This window comes from Pholcus phalangioides, unplaced genomic scaffold (assembly GCF_987345545.1).
Source record: "Pholcus phalangioides strain wild (caught in Gottingen) unplaced genomic scaffold, Ppha-v1.0 ptg000019l_1, whole genome shotgun sequence".
NCBI classification, from domain to species: Eukaryota; Metazoa; Arthropoda; class Arachnida; order Araneae; family Pholcidae; genus Pholcus; species Pholcus phalangioides.
In genome coordinates, this window is record NW_028301612.1 from 5,930,885 (window position 1) to 5,949,801 (window position 18,917).

Here is an 18,917-nt window from a genome sequence, read left to right on the forward strand (position 1 = left end):
ACGACCCCCCCCCCCCCACAAATGAACATCAAAGTGCCGCGATGCATCATCAAGTGAAATCCAAAGCGTATCCGAAAGGGTTGATAACACCATAAAAAACATGGAGAAAGCATTAGCTTCGATGTAGTAATTACAAAATACATAAAACGTTAACAGCTTCGGTTATTATAATTCCCAGCTAATCGCACAAGAAGTACTTTCGACACCACTCGCTAATAACCACGTGGAGACTGGGTGTCTTCATACGAAATTGCCGGCAGGTGATAGCACTGAGTACACCCCAAGGCCGAATCATCCCCCCTCCCCTTCACACTGACTCACAACACAACCTTTTACCTAAACTAGTATGTATGTACGTACAAAGCTCCCAGCTGGTACCATCACAAAAACGACCTTGACCCTGAAGGAAGACAAGAAACCGCAGACCAACAGCTGTTCCGCATCAGCAAGAAACCAGTTCCATAATAAAAATAAACTCTAAATCATCAAAAAGGACACCACAGTGGTGTGTGTGTGTCCGTGGAAGAAAAAAAAAGTTGGGGCGGTTTTTCTTTTTCGCCCCCAATCACGTGGCCCAAATGAAGGGCAGATGTGTCTCGAAATGTTGCCCGACATCTCGCCCAAATTAGAAACAAGGAAATGCTTATGAACGTAATTAACATCAGCTTCTCCTACATCCGAGCAGAGGAAAAAATTGGGCTGCCATTTGCTCCCAAAAGCAAAGAAAGCTACTTTAACAAGTAGCTTTCTTTGCTTTTGGGAGCAAATTTCGCCATTGGGAATAACATGATTTTTCATGACGAAACTCTATGAAGACCCTTTTGAAGATGAGTAATTTTAAATACAGTAAATGATCTCTAAAGGTCCGCCTCTAAACAAATCAGGTCTTTTCCGGGGTTTTTTGAATTATTTTAAATGTTAGTGTTGTTTCTGTTGAAGGGCCTCTTTTATCTGGCTTCCTCCTTAAAGAGAGCTTTTCTGGTAAGAAAGAACGATTTCATTTTCTCTTTGACTGGGACGACTACTACAAGGGCCGCAACTGGATACCTTGTCACCCGAGGCAAGCACGCATTTTGGAACCCTAGTGCTTTGTAGAAGGAGCAGTCATGGCCCCCACATCCTGGAGAAGGGCCCTAGGCCAGGGTCTTTCGCGGGCCCCTTTATGGTGGATTTATAGCGTGAAAACCAGAAAAATAATGAAAATCACCCCGGGCCCCAGGGGTTAAAGCATTGCTAGCCCACCCCTTGCGGGGGCCATGGGAGCAGTTGAGGGTTGAATTTAGGGCCCCTTCTGGTCCAACGCCCGGGGCACGAGAAACCACTGTCCCCTTCCCACAGTAGCGGCCCTGACGTGTACTATATTATTATTCTTCGTAAAAATTATTTTGGGAAAATTTAACGAATTGGTGCATTGCGGATAGTGTTGTGTGCATCATGTGTGGCCCGAAAAAAATTAATGATGTAAGCATTCGTACAATTGGCTATGTCCATTCGTAGTAGAACTGGAAACTTTTCCCCCCAGACATGGGATTAGTAAATTAAATCCATAGGCTATTACAGTAACATTTCTAAACTTGGGCGGCTCTGTCTACCCCTACATCAGGACGAATTGCAATGGAAATGGCCATAGCCCCTACACCGGATATCTACAATAGTAATGTACCACTATTCTGGACAACTCTCCAACTTAGACAGTTGTTATTGGTTCAGAATAGCAGCACCAGCAAGACACCCAACAAGCATAACTTCGACGACATAAATACCTCAGGCGGCCCATACGTACATATAGAACACATATTGCCGCATGTGCAGAATCGTTAGAAACTCCGCAGAGATGTGTACGAAGTGAATGTACGGTTAAGAAGGAGTAGTAGTAGCAATATTGGAACCGTGAGGGATCTGCCTCAGACATATTTTTCTGTACGTGATATGGCTTGAAAGCCTTATCTTTGCTTTAATGGATTTGTAAAATGCAGTTTCTGTGCAGGACTGCAGCCCATGAGCACAAGATGAATCCCATTATCACATTTTCCTGTGTTTCGTGTACTAAAAAATATGCTGCAGAGAGAATTCATAGAAAATCCTGGGCTCGAGGGGCCGCCAAAGATCCTCCTGCTATGGGCCAGGGCTCTAAAATATTAGGGTTACGGGGTACGTAGGCTGGTATTCGACGAGTTTGTCCGAACCCTCTCTTCCCCAATATTTACCACCATCTGCGTACTAATTACATAAAGAGTAGGTGTGAACCCCCTCCTTCAAATATTTTTGAGCTTTCCCAACTTTCTTAATAACCTTAAGCCAATGAGGGTACATGAAAAAGACTGGGCCATAGTGATCTCTACTACTCTTAGTAGATCATACTGAACTGATTTTCAGTGAGTATAAATTGAGCTAAATAAAAAATGATTATTTTTCTATAGCTCAAGCAACCTGGAGTCCAGGATTTCTCAAGCCCTGCACGCAGTGACAAATGATGAAAATAATTTATTTACAATTTTATAATCTATTTTTTAATTGTACCTCCATTAAAGCACCACCTCTCTGAAAAGTTTTTCCAAAAATCATTGATCATTTTTGCCGCACCACGGTTATGTTGTTTTTTTTTCGGCACACGAGGGCTAACTAGACCAAGACCTACAATTTAGTGCCGATTCCGAACGGCAGTTTTTTTTCACACTCACCGAGAGGCTGGGGCACTAACCCCTCGGTGTAGGACTCCCTGCGGTAGCAATCTTTTTCTGTGGTCATATCGCGCCGCTGTGGTGGTCGAGTGGTCATCGCGAGGATCCGGGTTCAAACCCCCACCGGAGCCGCTGAGGTTGGTTTTCTGTGGTTCCCAACTTCAAGGCACGAATGCGAGCCGATCTCCCCGTTAAAAAGTCTCACCACAGAGAGCAACAGGCCTACAACGTTACAAATATTCAATCATTACACTCACAATTTGAAGTGTAGATGGCAGCACTGAAATATCAAACACAACACTAGCTACACATTCAGATTGTTAGGTGCACTCACTTTGTCCCAGACTCTGCCACGAAGCTGGGCTGGAAGAGATCTCGGCAACGGGATAAGTCCGGTGGCAGAGTCCCTGACGTTCATTCATTCATGTAGTCACATCGCCGTTTCTGCTGTACCCCAGCGTCAGGAAAGTTTTCCGACAAGGACAAAGCGGGTATCGCACTCGCGACACCTCTAAACATTCTTCGGTACTTTAGGCGACGGACCTGGGCTACCGCGCCCTTTTTCGAAAAATAGGGAGGTAACCCCCCCCCCCCTCAGAGAGCTTTTCTATTTCGAAATCGTAATTGAACAACGATAATAAATCTACAAAAAAAAAATTAGTTTATGCATGTATATTTCTTCTAGATTAATTCCTCGAAGTGTTTGGAAAATATAAGAAAAAATAGTTATATTTAATACAGTCGAATCCCGTTATAACGAACTTTAAGAGACCAGAGAAATCACTTCGTTATAACGAAAACGAAATCTCGTTATAAAAGAATTCCAGGTTTATGCATTGTTCCCATGTAAACTTTTCTGGAGGTTAGAAAAGTGTTCGTTAAAACGAGATTCGCGCTATAATGGTATTCGTAAAAACGGGATTCGACTGTAGTAACTAATAAAACATTTGAATGTCGTTAATACAGTAGTTTTTATAAGTACGCGTTAATAAGGTGTAAAACGGATAAATGTTAATTCGTGAATTCCACTTGAAAGAAAGTGACAAGAAATGCATTCATTGGACCAAGAAACGCTATCAAAGCTAAATTCTCTTCCTTCGCCAAACGATGTCAATTACAGCGGGCGGGCGGGGGGGGGGGGAGCTGAGCGATAAACAACGTACAGATATAAAAGATAATCATCAGATTCACTAACAATGAAACGAAATGGCACTTAATTAAGAAAAGCCCAAGATCAACTATCAAAGAAATTGTTAAAAGGGAAGAAAAAATCCTTTTGATTGGCCGATGGCCAATTTCAAGAAAAAAAGGTTCATTCGGATGGTTCTTGCAACCACCAACAAATACGAGGTTGTTCAACTTTGCATTTTACGATTTATATTATTTCCCAATACTGATGTAAACATTCGTAGCCGCATACGAACAATTTTATGTATTAATTAACGAGAGTAGCCATCGCGAACCAACACATTCTGAAAATTACGCGACTTCTTCCAGCGATATCACATGTACATATTTTATTATATTACAAAGCTACTTTGTTAACTGAATCATGTGGAAGATCAACATGCGTTCGCACCTCCATAAATGCTTTCTGGGTCCCCTTGGCATCATGAAGTCCGGACATTCGGCAAGTATTTTTCACTGCCCGTCCATAGTAAATTGATAGAGTAAAAATGCAAAAGAAAAAAAAAAGTAAATTAATAACGAAACTCATCCCTTCGCCTCGGTCTAGCTGTTAGCCTTGTTCATGATGGAAGCCATTTCCCCATGGCACACTAAAACCTCACACATGCCCACTATGCATAAATTTTGTATATTTGTTGTTAAACACATGCAAGTTACAGGACAGTTTGTAAATTGTTTTTCATGTAATGTGTTTCGTCCCGAGAGTATCGGGAGGACACTGCAATTTTTTTCTTCTTCTTTTCTCTTGTTTTGGCAAACTCTAAAATTGGAGGACAAGTCTTAATACTAATTTATTCATCGTATTAATGTTAATCTTTAACTCAATTTACTTTAAATCACATGGATTAGAAACAATAAAAGCGTAATGATTACGATTGGGACTAATAACACTCATACAAAAATTAAATACTGAACAGAACGGCTCTCGCGGCGTCTGATCATCGGAGTTAGTCGCATATCCTATTGGACGGGACGAAATAATGTATGCCCGGAACAACCAAAATATTTTTTTTCCCATGTACTTTATTGAAAAATACGTGCAAGGTGTAAGAGAGTGTTCACAAGGGGGGAGGGTCAATAGTGCCGACCTTTCAAGTATGCAAAATATGAGAAGCACCCATAATCAAATATTATACATGAAGTCATTATTTCACTGATTAGAATTACCATATTTTATCTACAAAAATAGGGAAATCAGAATCACATAAAATACGGGACATCCTCAATACTCGCAAGTCTCGAGGTTCATTTTTCCTCATTCTCTATGAGAATCAACCGGGTCCATCAATCACTAATTATTAAGTGTAATTGTATTAACCTATTATTGTAACCTAATATTTTATTGTAACCTAATATAAAAGCCTGAAACAAAATTTTATCTGTTTAACTCTTCATTACCTTCAAAGCGACTCACTTTCATAGGAGTAAACTTTTACCCAGCCCATGAGATCCTTCCATATTTGCCACCATCTCAATAATACCTGTAGACAAATGCTTGACAAATCCAAAAAATATTCAGGGGCCAGCAGAATTTCTTAAGAGCCAAGTATAATTTTTGCCCCAGAAAAACACGCAGCCCTAAACAGTGTTTTTTTCCCGACATTTCCGAAAATGATTTCTCAATGACTCTTTCCTAAGTAGGAAGACTTGCTGTAATGATATCAGAAAAATTTTGTGTCACCCTTAAACTCATAATTTAGCAACAGCATATACAAAATTTTGGACACCAATGCAGATTTCTAGTCACCATGACGACCTGATGCCTGAGATTTGTCACACACTGCTGTAGCCATATTGCGTTCGAACCCCTGAAAATGTTCGAGTCTTAAAGGTACAGTCGACACCGCCCAAAGCAGTGTTTCTTAACCTTTTTCAGCTCATGGCCCCCTATGGATCACATTTTTCTCTCGTGGCTCCCCTGTCCTATAGCCACTAGAATAAGGGCCTCTATCCAGTCGCCTTACCCTTCCTATCCAGGGCTCCCTGAATGAAATTTTAATAAATCAGATCAATCTCTGGAATCCTGGCTAAGCACGGATTCAAATGGTGGATTATCATCTCTCCCAAGAGTCAAATTATATTGCAAAAAACGGTCTGTGTAAAATACGGGACGATCCAACGAACATGCACGATAAATCGACCCTGTCAACACATTAACTGTTGCTTACATATGAAAATCATAGTACCAGATCCTACATATAGTGCAGTCCCCCTCCCTCCATTATAGAGATGAAGATCCGGGTCATGCCCCACATAGACCGAAGGGTTAAGATGTTCCTGGTTGTATAGACGGATTTGATGAATTCTGAAAGTAGTAATTTTTTTCAACCATGTTTCACTTTTGAAGCTTTTCTCTTCACAGCTCTCTATGACTCCCTTTACCACCTGTCGTGGATCACCTTTCTTCTGATTTTCCCCCGTGGCCCCCCTAGAATATCCTATTACCGCAAGGGGACCATGTGGACCCAGGTCGAGAACCACTGGCTTAAAGGATACCCGACTTAAACGAATAAAATCCTGCCTCATCGAAATTTCTCGCAGAGACAATTTTAAACTTCCCTTATATATTAACATGATAATTTCAACGATTTTTACCCGCTTGATCGAATATTAAGCCTCACACGCCAACTGTTAATGCATAATACATAACGTTTTAATTGAATGAAACATTTGAAATTAATGAAAAATATGTAACTAGGTGTTGAGATAAATACATTTGAGACTAGGCACTGGCCTCCAAGTATTCATGCACGTCTTCAATACGTGTATTTAATTTTTTTATTATTCTCTGTTGAGCCAATAGACGGCGCTAACTTTCCAAATGAAAAGTAAAAATCTCAGGTATTGTGATCATTGTACAGAAATATAATTTTCATTTCATTTTTGATGTCTGATTTACTCGAGAGGTTATATTAATATTCATCCTTCATCAGTTTCCAATATACAAACTTACAAACGTTCCAAAATGTCGATTGAGTTGTTCCCCGCATAATCGGATATTGTGTGTTGGAATCATGGATATCCGATTAAGCAGGGACGACTGTTTCTCCAATAGTTTTACGACTTTGTTAACTTTTTACCTTGTAGCCTTACTATTCACAGCTTTTTACACACATCCAAAATTTTTCTTACCCGAAATGGGCTCATCTTACTATTTCGGATAAGAAAAATTATATGCTGTCTCCATTCATAAAATAAATTATCAATGGAAATCTCTCCAGATGAACACGTTATACTTTGTCTTCGCTCACAACCCCACTGATAGGCGTCGAATATGTTGTTTTAGGGGTCCATAAAGCCCGATTATTGCCCCTTCTTATTTCAGTCAGAAGATAAGTAATCTCCTTGACGCATAACTGATATCACCTTGAAAGTCATCTGAATGTCCTTGCACTGGATGCGTGTGTACATTGGCACGTAACGATAAAAACTGAAGAACTATATGAATATAGATATGACGCGTAACATTATTGACTTGGTCGGCTGGAGCTCCAAGGAATCGCGTGACCATTTCGATTCGCCTCCATAAAGCAAGCAACTGCTGTCATCAGATCCGCCATTGGTAAAGGGTTATTTTTTGTTTTCACTTTCTTACGCAACTGTACGATTCATGCATGTTTAAGAGAGAATATAATCCAAAAGTATAAGATTATGAAAACACACACACACACATGAGCAGACAGTGGCGTCTTTTCCACCCTCAAATGATTATGCTTTTTACCAAGAAAAAAATAGTTTCACGGTGGAAGGTAATAAAATAAAGCGAAATGGTCGATGACATAGGAACGAATAGGAACACGAGTTCTGATCTAATGTGAGTCAAAGAAAAAGATAACAACCGGAAAATCAGTTGCTTGCTGAAGACTTTTTGAAACGCACTGTCGGTGGAGCGTTGGAATCGCCATCGTGACTGCACGTCGAATCTCCAAGGCACCACTGACCCTGATAGCGAAACTATTTCTCATTATTTTGTGACGCCTAATGATGTCTGAAAGATTTCCATCCGTATGTGCATACTTTCAAGATACTCTCCAAGGTACCGGGTATCTGGAAGAATAACAGAGCCTCATTCTTATCACCCCCATTACACTGCCGTTTCTTCTAAGACCGGAAGAAAGTAATGGTTTCGTGTATAAATTGCAATTAATGGATGTATTTCCGCTTGTTCTGATTGAACCACTGTTATTATTATGACAGTTTCTACAGAGATAGCGTGAGCCCTTTCGGCGCCGCCGGACAATAACGTAATAATGATGTCTGACTGCATTATGACCGCAAGTGTTTCAAGACAGGAATAATAGTCCCTCGCAATTGAAGGATTTATATAGAATCTGTCATATTAAGTAACTGGATTTCTCTTTTCGCTTTAGTTGTCTTCCAAGGAAAATAACCTAAAATAATGTGAATGGAAGCGAGCTGTGAGTGTTTCAGTTGCCTTATGTAGTGTTTTTAATGAACATTCGCCAGGAAAAGCTTTGCTCTATGACAGAATGAATAGCGGGACCTACATTTAGCACTGTATTTTTCTAGTAAAAGCCCTTGTTGGGCCATTCTTCGCTGCTAAAAAAAAAAAAGAATTGGATGTAAATAGAGCAGGGCTAAACAGATCGAATAAGTGCTCATGCACCGAACAGATTTCGTGGGAGCACAGAATGGGTTTTTTCCTAGGAAAAACTACCCTCAAAAATGGTTTTCCAACTTTTCCAGGACTATTACCCTTTCCCATGTTGGAAGACACATTGTTAAAAAATCAAAAACTTTGTGCCATCTTTACACTTCCAATTCAGCAATCACACATAGAAAATTTCAGGCACCGGTGCGGTTTTTCTGGTGACTTGACGCCTGAGATTTGTTAGGCCCTGAAATAGAGGCGATTTAGTATACATGTATATGAGGAAATTGCGGAACAGAATACATTTGCATAAGGAAGATGGTCCATAGGACAGGTTTTACTGTGTAATCACTTACTCATTCTTTAGATGCGGCCCACACCATTCCAGAGGTTGAATGCCCCTTCTCTACTCAAACCATATTCCCAAACAAAGATCAATACAAAACAGTAACAGCCGGATATAGATCAACTAAATCCTAGCCCCATTGCTACTGATCGGGAAGCCCGAAGTCAATGAATCTATTCATTCCAGCCATATTGCAGATGACACACAATCACTTAGTGGCACCTCCTCCGTTATATATCGACAACGATAACATGTAAACGCGAATCAATAATATGTGAATCATCTATTCATTAATGCTGCTGAGGAAGAGGAGGAAATATGGGGTGCACAGGAAGTCGGCGCAGCAACTCTCTAACTATGCATAACGTTGATGTTTCGGGGGCGAGAGAGAGGAGGCCCTAATCACTTTCAGCAAAATGCATCCAAAAGCTGGAGGAGTGTAGAAAATATATAAAATAAGAAAAAAGTGGAGGTGCTGTTGTAGGATGTAGTCCTATTTTAAAGCTAAAAAAAATGGACGGGGTGGGAGGGCCCCCTCCCTCTCGATGCACCATTCCTGCTTTTGAAGGCATGCGTCAAGCGAATTGAAGAGGCTATGAAAAAGGTTGGACCAAGCAGGGTAGGTCTTACGTAGGCTTCCCTCTGCTGTGCTGAAATAGGAAGGTGTCGGTCGTATAGGAGCAGGAAAGGATCAGTTATGAAAAAAAAAGTATGTAGGGTAAATTCCCTGCTCGAGTCTGATTCATGGCCTTTTCGCTTGCGGATCACGTACAAAGGCAGGTGATGCATTCCTCAAAGGTTCGATTAAATGAAAGCATATAGTAAAATGCTATTATTATTATTTATTTTATTTTTTCGTTTTTCTGAAGGAACATCTGCCTCTTTTAGATAATTGTGTCGCAGCCTAGCGACCTGTTAAAGGCATCGGACTACGAATTTTAGAGACGAGTTTTATGAATACCTATGAATTCAAAGAGGACCAAAGAAGCCTCCGCACAATTCAAAGAAACTCGCAGAGGGTTTCGAGGTAATTGAGCCCAGAGTGTATTTAAAATCACGTTCATTGATGAAATTGTAGTTGAATACCAATGATCTTTTCGATTCAGCCATCATCTTTTCCACATCCTTGAGGTGAGACCCCTCTCCCAAAAATTTCTCGGCAGGTTTCTTTTAGGTTCTTTACGTCGATTGTATATAGACTACATATATAATGTGAAAAATTTGAAATCGATTCCTATCACCAGGAATGGCTCGAGAAAAAATCTCTGAAGGACCTATTCTCGGCACCCCCGACCACGTTTTTCTGGTCAACAAAGCTTTTTTCGCCCTTTTAACTGGTATTTGACACCCTATGCAGCCTAAAAGCCACCCCTTGCTTGTCGCCCTCCTCCATCCTGACTTGAGCCCCGTCAGTTGCCCTTTTTCTGGGGGCAATGGATTCAATATAAAATTTTAAAAATTTTATCATTCTGAACACACATAAATTTCTATACGACCCAAGGGCTCGAGTCTCTTTCCCCTCCCCCCCAAATATTTGCACCATCACCATGTTATTTATGGAAATATTGGATTTGAGGACCCCCTCCCTCCAATATTTCCAATAATTTTATGCTCATGTATTTTTCCAAAAATTTTGAAAGAAACCAATACATTTGCTAAGTAAGCTTACAGTTATACCCTTGAATTGACTTCAAATGTCAATCGAATGTGAATTAATTTTAAAAAATTGAATAACAAAATGCAGCTTAACTATGTGAAGCCATATTATACCGAAAATCAATGCCAAAAACAATAATAATAGTATTACTGCCAATAAAAAAAAGCCACGTGTGATTTATATTGGTTCTTTTTATCTTTTATTTATTTATTAAGCATACAATTACTTCTCCTTTCTAATTAGGAAAGAACATATGTAAATTATACCAAATATTTTTTCCTAGGAATAACACTCATGTTCACGACATGAGCATGTCATCTGCCTTGATTTTTCAATATAACTTTAATTAAAAAGTGATAATAATGAAAATAAAAATCAATATCTTTCATCTCATATATGTACATTCATAAGGGAGAGAAATTTTTCTTAAAAGTAAAATCCAACCTTGTTTTCTTCTGGTTTTTCTTCAAATCTCACAGAGGAACCAGCTCCAAGAGAGAAACTTGAAACATTTGCATACAAATGATCTGCAAACTTTGAGTCTTCTTTCTCTGAGAAATTTCAAAAATACAATGTCAGTGAAAAAAAGGGAGGGATAATATTCAGTAATTTTTTTTCCAAATTTTAACCATTCTTTATTTCTTTGAATAATTCAATATTCATCACATATTTTTTTGAAACAAATCTTTCATTTGTAATTGTAATGTCTGGCCTAATTTGTTGTTTTTTTCACAGGAAATAAAATGATAGCCTGTTCAAAATAAAAGTAGGCCGATCACAATAATGCCTATGAATCATAGGGGGGTAGGCCTATTACAGGTGCATTAAATTGACTGTTTGAAAATTTGTGTAAATTATGTTTTATAAAGTAGTCGTAGTCTATTTCCAAAACAAAAAGCTAGTTCGAGTAGATCAAGAAAAAAATATTACTTTCAATGGAACTTTGAAAAAGACAATCATTCCTGATACTCAAAATTTTTTATGACAAATCTTAGCATCAACAGCTCAGCTTAAAAAGACAACTTAAAAATTCACATTTTTGAGTTATACACGCCATGAGAACAATGGAAAACGCCTCAACATATTGCAAAACAGCAACAGCTCCTAACTGCAATTTAATCTGAGCCAACTCCCATTGAGTTCCATACGAAGTGAATCTTTAAAATGCAAATATCTCAAAACAGAGAATTGTGAGTTGTTGCCGTTTTGTACTGGGCTGCTAATATCAGTGTATCTTGATTCAAACCACGTGATTTTTTTTAAATGACTGAATTTGAATCAGATGCTTTTGATATTTCCAGTAATATGGGTTTTTTTCTTAAACGTGTAACTTTGAGTAAACAGGAGGTAGTAAGGTTCATATATTTTAATTATTTGCACATTAATTAATATTTGAAACAAATGCGATAAAAGTAGGGCCTATTTGTTTTTTGGGCGAAGAGTCAGATTGCTAGAATTAATTCAGTTTTTCTCAGAAGATTAGGACATTTTAGAGAAAGAGATTGCTAGAGTTCTCTTCTAAGAACTTACTTTTTCCTGGAGAGAGTGAAGTTACTATAGAGATTGTTGACTGTATAGCCTAGATAAATTTTTATCCCTAGAATGGATACACAATTTAAGAAAGAAGGAAATACACTATGAGAATAATGGTCATAGTTGGGAAACACCCCATACCTGTCTTTCCAAAAGTAATAACAAAAACTTGTACAATTTTTTATATCAACTCTAATTTTTCCCCTCTATGTATTTTTTTAATCATGCTACAACATAGAGAAAATTTTCATAGCTTGTAATGAATGCTTTTGTTCATTCTCAAAAGGTGGTTTTTTTTCTTCTTAGAAAGTTTATGGGTATCGCAGTAATATTTTATAAAGCTATTACTCATATAGTATAATAATAGTAATATAATAATAGTATAATAAGTATAAATAATAACTTATATTATACTATAATATAAAGCTATATTAAATATTGAAATTGGTTAATTTAATGAATGTTAGTTACATATATGACAACATGGTTTTTGATTTTTTTTTTCTTATCGAGTACAAATTTCAATACTGTTTTCAGTGTAGAATGGTTTGTGCCTAGATGCCATTGTGGTATGCTAAATGAGATTTTTAGTGTTTTTGTTTTTGTTTTTTTAAAGCAAGATCTTTAGAGCTTAATATTGTGCATAAGTAAAAATTATAATAACTAGGTCTATAACTGTTATGAAGACTATTTATTGCCCCTAACATTTTATCATTTAAAGCGTGGCATGAAAAATGAGTAAATATTGAATTTAAATTTAAAAAAATCTGATTTAGTTAAAAAAATCGGATTTATTGGATTTTTTGAAAAAATCATGATTTTTATCAACCCTGATTCTAGCAGAAATTTTGTAATAGTTCTCCACCTGAGCATATGAATGAACAGAAATATCTATTCCATTTATGACACTGCACTTATTTTATTGCTTATGAAGTTTAATATTAATTCAATTTTTGGACAATATCAATCTCATATGCATACTCACAGGGGTCTGTCAAGCCAAAATATGGGTCCATCAAGAACCCGAATTTCTTGACCCTTCACAAAATTTCAGATCTAAAAATTAACCCTTCAGAAAATTCTCTGCTTGAAAAATGCACCCATCACAAAATGAATATTAATGAAACCATAAATTTGGAATTTGAATTTCATTTCTTTTTTTGTGATAGATTAATTAGACCACTTTGCTTCTCACAAAATTACTTATTTTTCACAAAATTAATGATACTTTTCACAAAAACGAAGAAATTTTTTTACAAAAACAGGATCCAACAAAAAAGTTTTGACACTCCAAACTCAGAAAATATATTTTAGAATTTAATATTGTTCACACACAAGTCATATTTCTAAACACATAATATTTAAACCACTAATTATTAAGAAAATAAAAATTAGATGATGATAACTTTTATTCTTCAAAAGTTAATATTTTAAACTAAAAATTTTAAAAAAGTCTGATCTTTTTAATTTTTTTTTTTTTTTAATGGTGATTTTTATCAACTCTGGTTGATAAAACCTGGTTTTTTTGGAAATATATGACATCCATATTTTTATGGGCATCTTTTTCCCAGCCACCTCGTTGGGCATTTTGCCTGTTGTGGTGTTGTATTTGTATTTGATATATCAAAGTGTATCCAGATAATTTTTTTTCCTTGGTATAACTCTTCATCAGTTATTGAAAAATTTGGGATATAATTCATCTACGTAAACAAAATTGAGTCCTCAATTGTTTTCTTTCTAACAAGTGCTTGAGAGCTATCTACGTAAAATTATACTATAGAACCTCATTCTAATATTTTGATTTACCTTTATTAAGACTTGTTGTAAAAACAGAACTCAACTGAAAAAAAAACTAATACATCTTCATAAAAATCATTATTCACAAGGGTAAAAACAGAATTCAATTAAAAATGTATTCAAATATCCAAACAAAAACCATTATTGATGAAAGCATGTTGAAAAAGTGTTAAGGAATGCAATGGCGGGGGGGGGGGGGGGGTGTGGAGCCCCTGTGCTGTTCATCATTCCAGCAAGTTTATGCTAAATGCAAAGGTTATGCAAAATTATTAAATATATTAATGTAATTATTTCAATGTCAAAAGAGTACCAAAATATTTCTCACCAAGTTGTTATTGACATTAATATAATATACATTAAATAATTATCAATTTGATTTTTAATGAAAATCTCATAAGTAATTAAATGAAGTTAAAAAACTGAACTTTATAATCTATGAAATTAAGGTATCTCAAAAGATTGCTTACAATACTACGGGATTTTAAGGCATATTTCAATTTCATTTGATTTTAAACAAGTAGACCATTAGAAAAATTGATTTTTCTGAACTATCATTAAAACCATACCCAGGACTGTCTTAACTCATGGACCACACAGGTACGGGATGGGGGACCTCAAGTGTATAAGAGGGACCTCATGAAAATGAAATTTGATGCTATGATTTTCAAGAGAAAGCCTAGAAGTTTATAAACAGGTACTTTCAGCTCATTAGACAGCCCAGAATATCATTTTGCCTGAGAGCTCCTGGTGCTGTTATTATTGGCCTGACCATATCATTGGCTTATACCAGTGTATCTGTAGTCCAACCCATCGGGGTAAAAGGCTTATATCCCTCAAGGGACAGAGCCTGGGCCTCGACTGGTCTTACAGTGTATCTGAAAGGGAGCAATATTGCCATGCTAGGGGTGGTGGAATGTACCAGGTGGGAAGGGGCAATATCAGTGATAAGGCATGCATACATTAGCGCGTTTATCTTGCAATGTATGGGCTTCCCCCACAGCATTTCTAATTTGTTCATCAGTACGCAAACTTCCTTTGAGTTCTGTTTCTTTCCTCTGTGTTCACTTAAAACACCTCACGAATCTTTCACACCACTGTACAAATTACTGAACAGCCAATTGCAAGTGCTTTCGCATTGCATGATTTTTGTGATAATGAGACCATATGGTGATTGCTCAGGAAGTTGAGCGATCAGAAAGAAAAGGTTTGCGTACTCTAAAGAAAAAGATTAAGAAATACAGACAGACAATTTTGTCAAAGAATTTTGTCAATGTGAGGTTATCTTTCATATTCATGTTTTCAACATACTGAATTTTTTAATAACATGATTACTTTTAATTTATGATAACATCAACATAATTGTGTCATTTCTTAAAATTCTAAATAAAAAAGTGACAATAAAAATATATAGTGAAGCCTTCATTGAAATCACCAGCTGTTTCAACACACAATATACTCAATTCATTATATGTTTTATTTATACATTTACAAGGTTTTCTACTTTTTCCCCCCTCCAAATCACATTTTCTGATGTTAATATTTAAAAAAAAAATTCTTACAACTTCATTAACCTTATTTGACTATAAAATTTTCTACATCAATCTAATTTGCATATTATTCAATTATTTACTTACTATTTCCAACGTAATCAGGTCTTGGTGGAGCCGGTGGATTTTTCTTCTGTCCAAACATTAACTGCTTCAATATTTTAGCCATTGTTATTTTAAAATATTTCAATTCAAACGTATATTTTCCACACAAAAAAATTTCAATCAAAGCTTCTTTTTTTGCTGTGGGTTTTTCACAAAACCCGCTGTGACATGAAATGAGTCATTGGGATGAACATCAACAAAAACATCGAGATCAACATCTCGTCGGCGTCGCTGAACAAATAACCGAGAAGGCAACGAACTTTTCAATTCGAAATCTGTGGATTTCCAACACTGAAGAATAAACACTGAATAAATATTTACAGCCTTTTTCCCCCTTTTCTACAGCAAAACAATCTCTTTCCAGTCACAACAAACAGGAAAAAGCTCTGTTGGATAAAACGTCTAGGAAGAAGAAGAAGAGATCATTTAAACATAACATATTGTTTGTTTAGGCTCTAGTTTGAGAGACCTAGGAGTATGAACCTAGTATGGAGCTGCCAGTCTTATCTATACTCTGGAGCAAGATGACTTCATCGTTCGTTCCTGACCATATTTTTACGGAAAAAATCGACTACTAAATACGGGACATTATATTGTTCGTTGTGTCCAAAAAAGTTGTCCAAAGGCCGGGATTACACTATAACAGTTTTATAAAAGTCCTTTTATAACATTTGAAAATTGTCACCACTAAGATTATTGGTTACATTCTAGAAAATCTGACGATGATGTTATTGGTAGCATTTTTCCAGTTTTATAAAAGTTTTGCAAAAGCGCTTTGATAAAACTTTAAAAATACAACCAATAAACTGATCGGTTGCATTAGCTTGGATGAAACCGATCAGCTAATTCGTTGTATTTTTCAAGTTTCACACAATCAATTTTACAAAACTTCTGTAAAACTTGAAAAATATAACCAATAAGGTTATTGGTTACATTCTAGAAAATGCGAGCAATGACCTTATTGGCTGCATTTTTCAAGTTTTATAAAAGGATTTTTACCAAACTTTTATAGTGGTCTAAAGCCGAGATTACACTATAAAACTTTTTTAAAAGTTCTTTCATAAAATTAAAAAACTTCAACTAGTAAGATTATTGGTTGAATTTTCTCAAATGGTACAACCTATGACTGCCTCTATTGGCTGGATTTTTTCAGTTTTATAAAAGGGATTTTATCAAACTTTTATAGTGTAATCCTGGCGTAACCTAGGATCAGACCGTGAGTGACCATAGTGCTGACGTTTCACTGAAAACTCACCCGTATTTCTGGCCGTCACATCCGGGCCACCAGTTTTAAAAGTGATCCATGACTCTACGACGTCTCTTTCGATTGAAAAATATATACTATTCAATTTAATTTTCATTTTAAGAATTCGACACATTTGCATTTTGATGTGAATGATAGCGCAGTTCGAGAACGAATGACAAAATACGGTGAAATCTCTCTTTTGACGACACCTGGTGGGACAAAAAAAATTCGTCCGTAATTGAGGGGTGACCGTTAATTAGGAATTCAAAATGCATACTTTTATTACAAGGAGAAATTTTGTAATTTCTTCGTAAAAAAGGGGTGATCGCATCTTAAGGGTATCCGTTAAGATGGGTTTCACTGTATAACAGTAATATATTAATATATATAATAAGAAAAAAGGGGGTTCACAGGGTCGAATTAACACCGTTCTCTGGTCCAGCGCCAGGTGACCCACCTTCTTCTCGCCTCCTAGTTTTGGGCCGCGATTGTACTTATTAGCAACGTTTCAATACATCTACTGATGCATCGAAAGACACTTGAAAATTACTATTAATTAATGCAGCTTTGGACGCATCAGACAGGTTTATACATATTTATTCGGACACAGTGTCGGGATTATTTATTTGGAAAACGGGCAAACCTGTGATAAAAAATTATTTACCGTTTTTTTCATTGCTGTTGCATCATACTTTGACAAAAAGTGAGTTGAAGCATTTTGTAATATTGTTAGGCAGTATTTCTCAAGGAAGAAATAAACCATACAGAGTGTAATGCGGACTGACTTTTTTGTTGTTAGAAGCCTGCTGCTTTTCACTTGTGACAGGCGAGTTAATTGATTTATCACACACACATAGAGACAGTTCTCAAAAGAAACCAAATATCTACTGTAGCTCAAGTGATTTCAGCATCAAGACATTTCATAAAAGTTTGTGCTGCCATCTCTTGCAGAAATAATGAAATATATACATTCAACTTTCTACTACAAACACTTCTGTAGTGTGTTCTTATCCGTATGGATGACGCTCTCACGGTCCTGTGGTGATTGTAAAAAAAAAAAGTCGGGAAATATATATACAGTAAAACCTCGATAAGTCGTCACCTCAAGTTATCGAAAAATTACGACGGCTTAAGCGGAGTTCCTTCAGTTTTAATGTGCAATGTTATGAAAATCGTATAAATTTAAAGTAATATAACATTTATTAAAATATGAATCAAAATAACAATATTAATAATATTTATATAGATTGCGAAAAAAATAATAATAGCCACTTTTTACCTTTTTTATCTCTTATTACTTAAATTTCTGTGGTGAAATGTACTGTACACTTTGATTTATACTAGTAATTTTTAATTTAGACTAACAGAGCAACTGTTAGAATATAGGTAGCTTTTCTTCATAATAGAACTCTCTTTTGCATATTAATTTTGCATATACATCAAATTTAATTTTAATATTTAAATGTTTTAATTCTTCATCAGTAGTTCATGATACAACTACAAGGTAATCTCGACACTTTTGACTTGTTGGAGGGGCCCTGGGCAGGGAAAAGTAAACAGAATGTCTAATGTTTTTCAACAAAGATATTTTGTTCAAATTTCAAGCCCTAAATTTAGTAGAGCCAATGCAGAAATGAGATCTAGCTCGAAGCATATAGCAATGCTGTTAACAAGCTCTTTTTTTATATAATCATCTTAAAAATAATTTGTTCCTCTTTCTCAAACTTTTTCATAGTGACGAGTTTACCGAAATTAGTGACGAGTAAACGAGGGTTTAATAACATTGTTGTAACATGAGAGCTGGAAGGGCCTGAATAAAAATGACGACTTATTAGGGTGACGACTTAACGAGGTTTTACTGTATACATATTGTACAGCTGATTTGTATGAACACGCGTAGGTTGACCATACGTTCCGTATTTCCAGGGACAGTTCCGGTATTTTCTGTTTTTTTGCCGTTCCGACTTTTAGGCAAAAGTGTCCCGGTTTTTCCCGTATTTTACATGAAGCCTACTTGAATTTATATTCTTTATTAAAGTCAAAGATTGAAATTGTTTTTCAACTCATAAATTATGTTATGATAATTACAACTATAAATGCGAATATTAATCTCCCGCATTTGTCTTGGTGAACGTTTTTTTTTTCGTGGAATTCATTTTAATCCACTGCAATTTGCAGTAATGTTTCATTTCCCGTTATTGTGAT

At 36.3% G+C, this 18,917-nt stretch overlaps 1 protein-coding gene across 1 annotated transcript in view; it reads right to left on the reverse strand.

Moving 5' to 3' along the window:
• The window catches only part of LOC149071142 (uncharacterized), a 384,675-nt gene extending 368,779 nt beyond the window's left edge, over positions 1-15,896 (reverse strand). Inside the window, exons 1-2 of the mRNA XM_089248128.1 lie at positions 15,449-15,896; positions 10,929-11,035 (exon numbers count right to left, since the gene is read on the reverse strand). Of these exons, the coding sequence (XP_089104254.1) occupies positions 10,929-11,035; positions 15,449-15,530 (189 nt within the window). The 5' untranslated portion in view covers positions 15,531-15,896. The remainder of the gene's footprint in view (positions 1-10,928; positions 11,036-15,448) is intronic.
• Between the last annotated feature and the right edge of the window lie 3,021 nt (positions 15,897-18,917).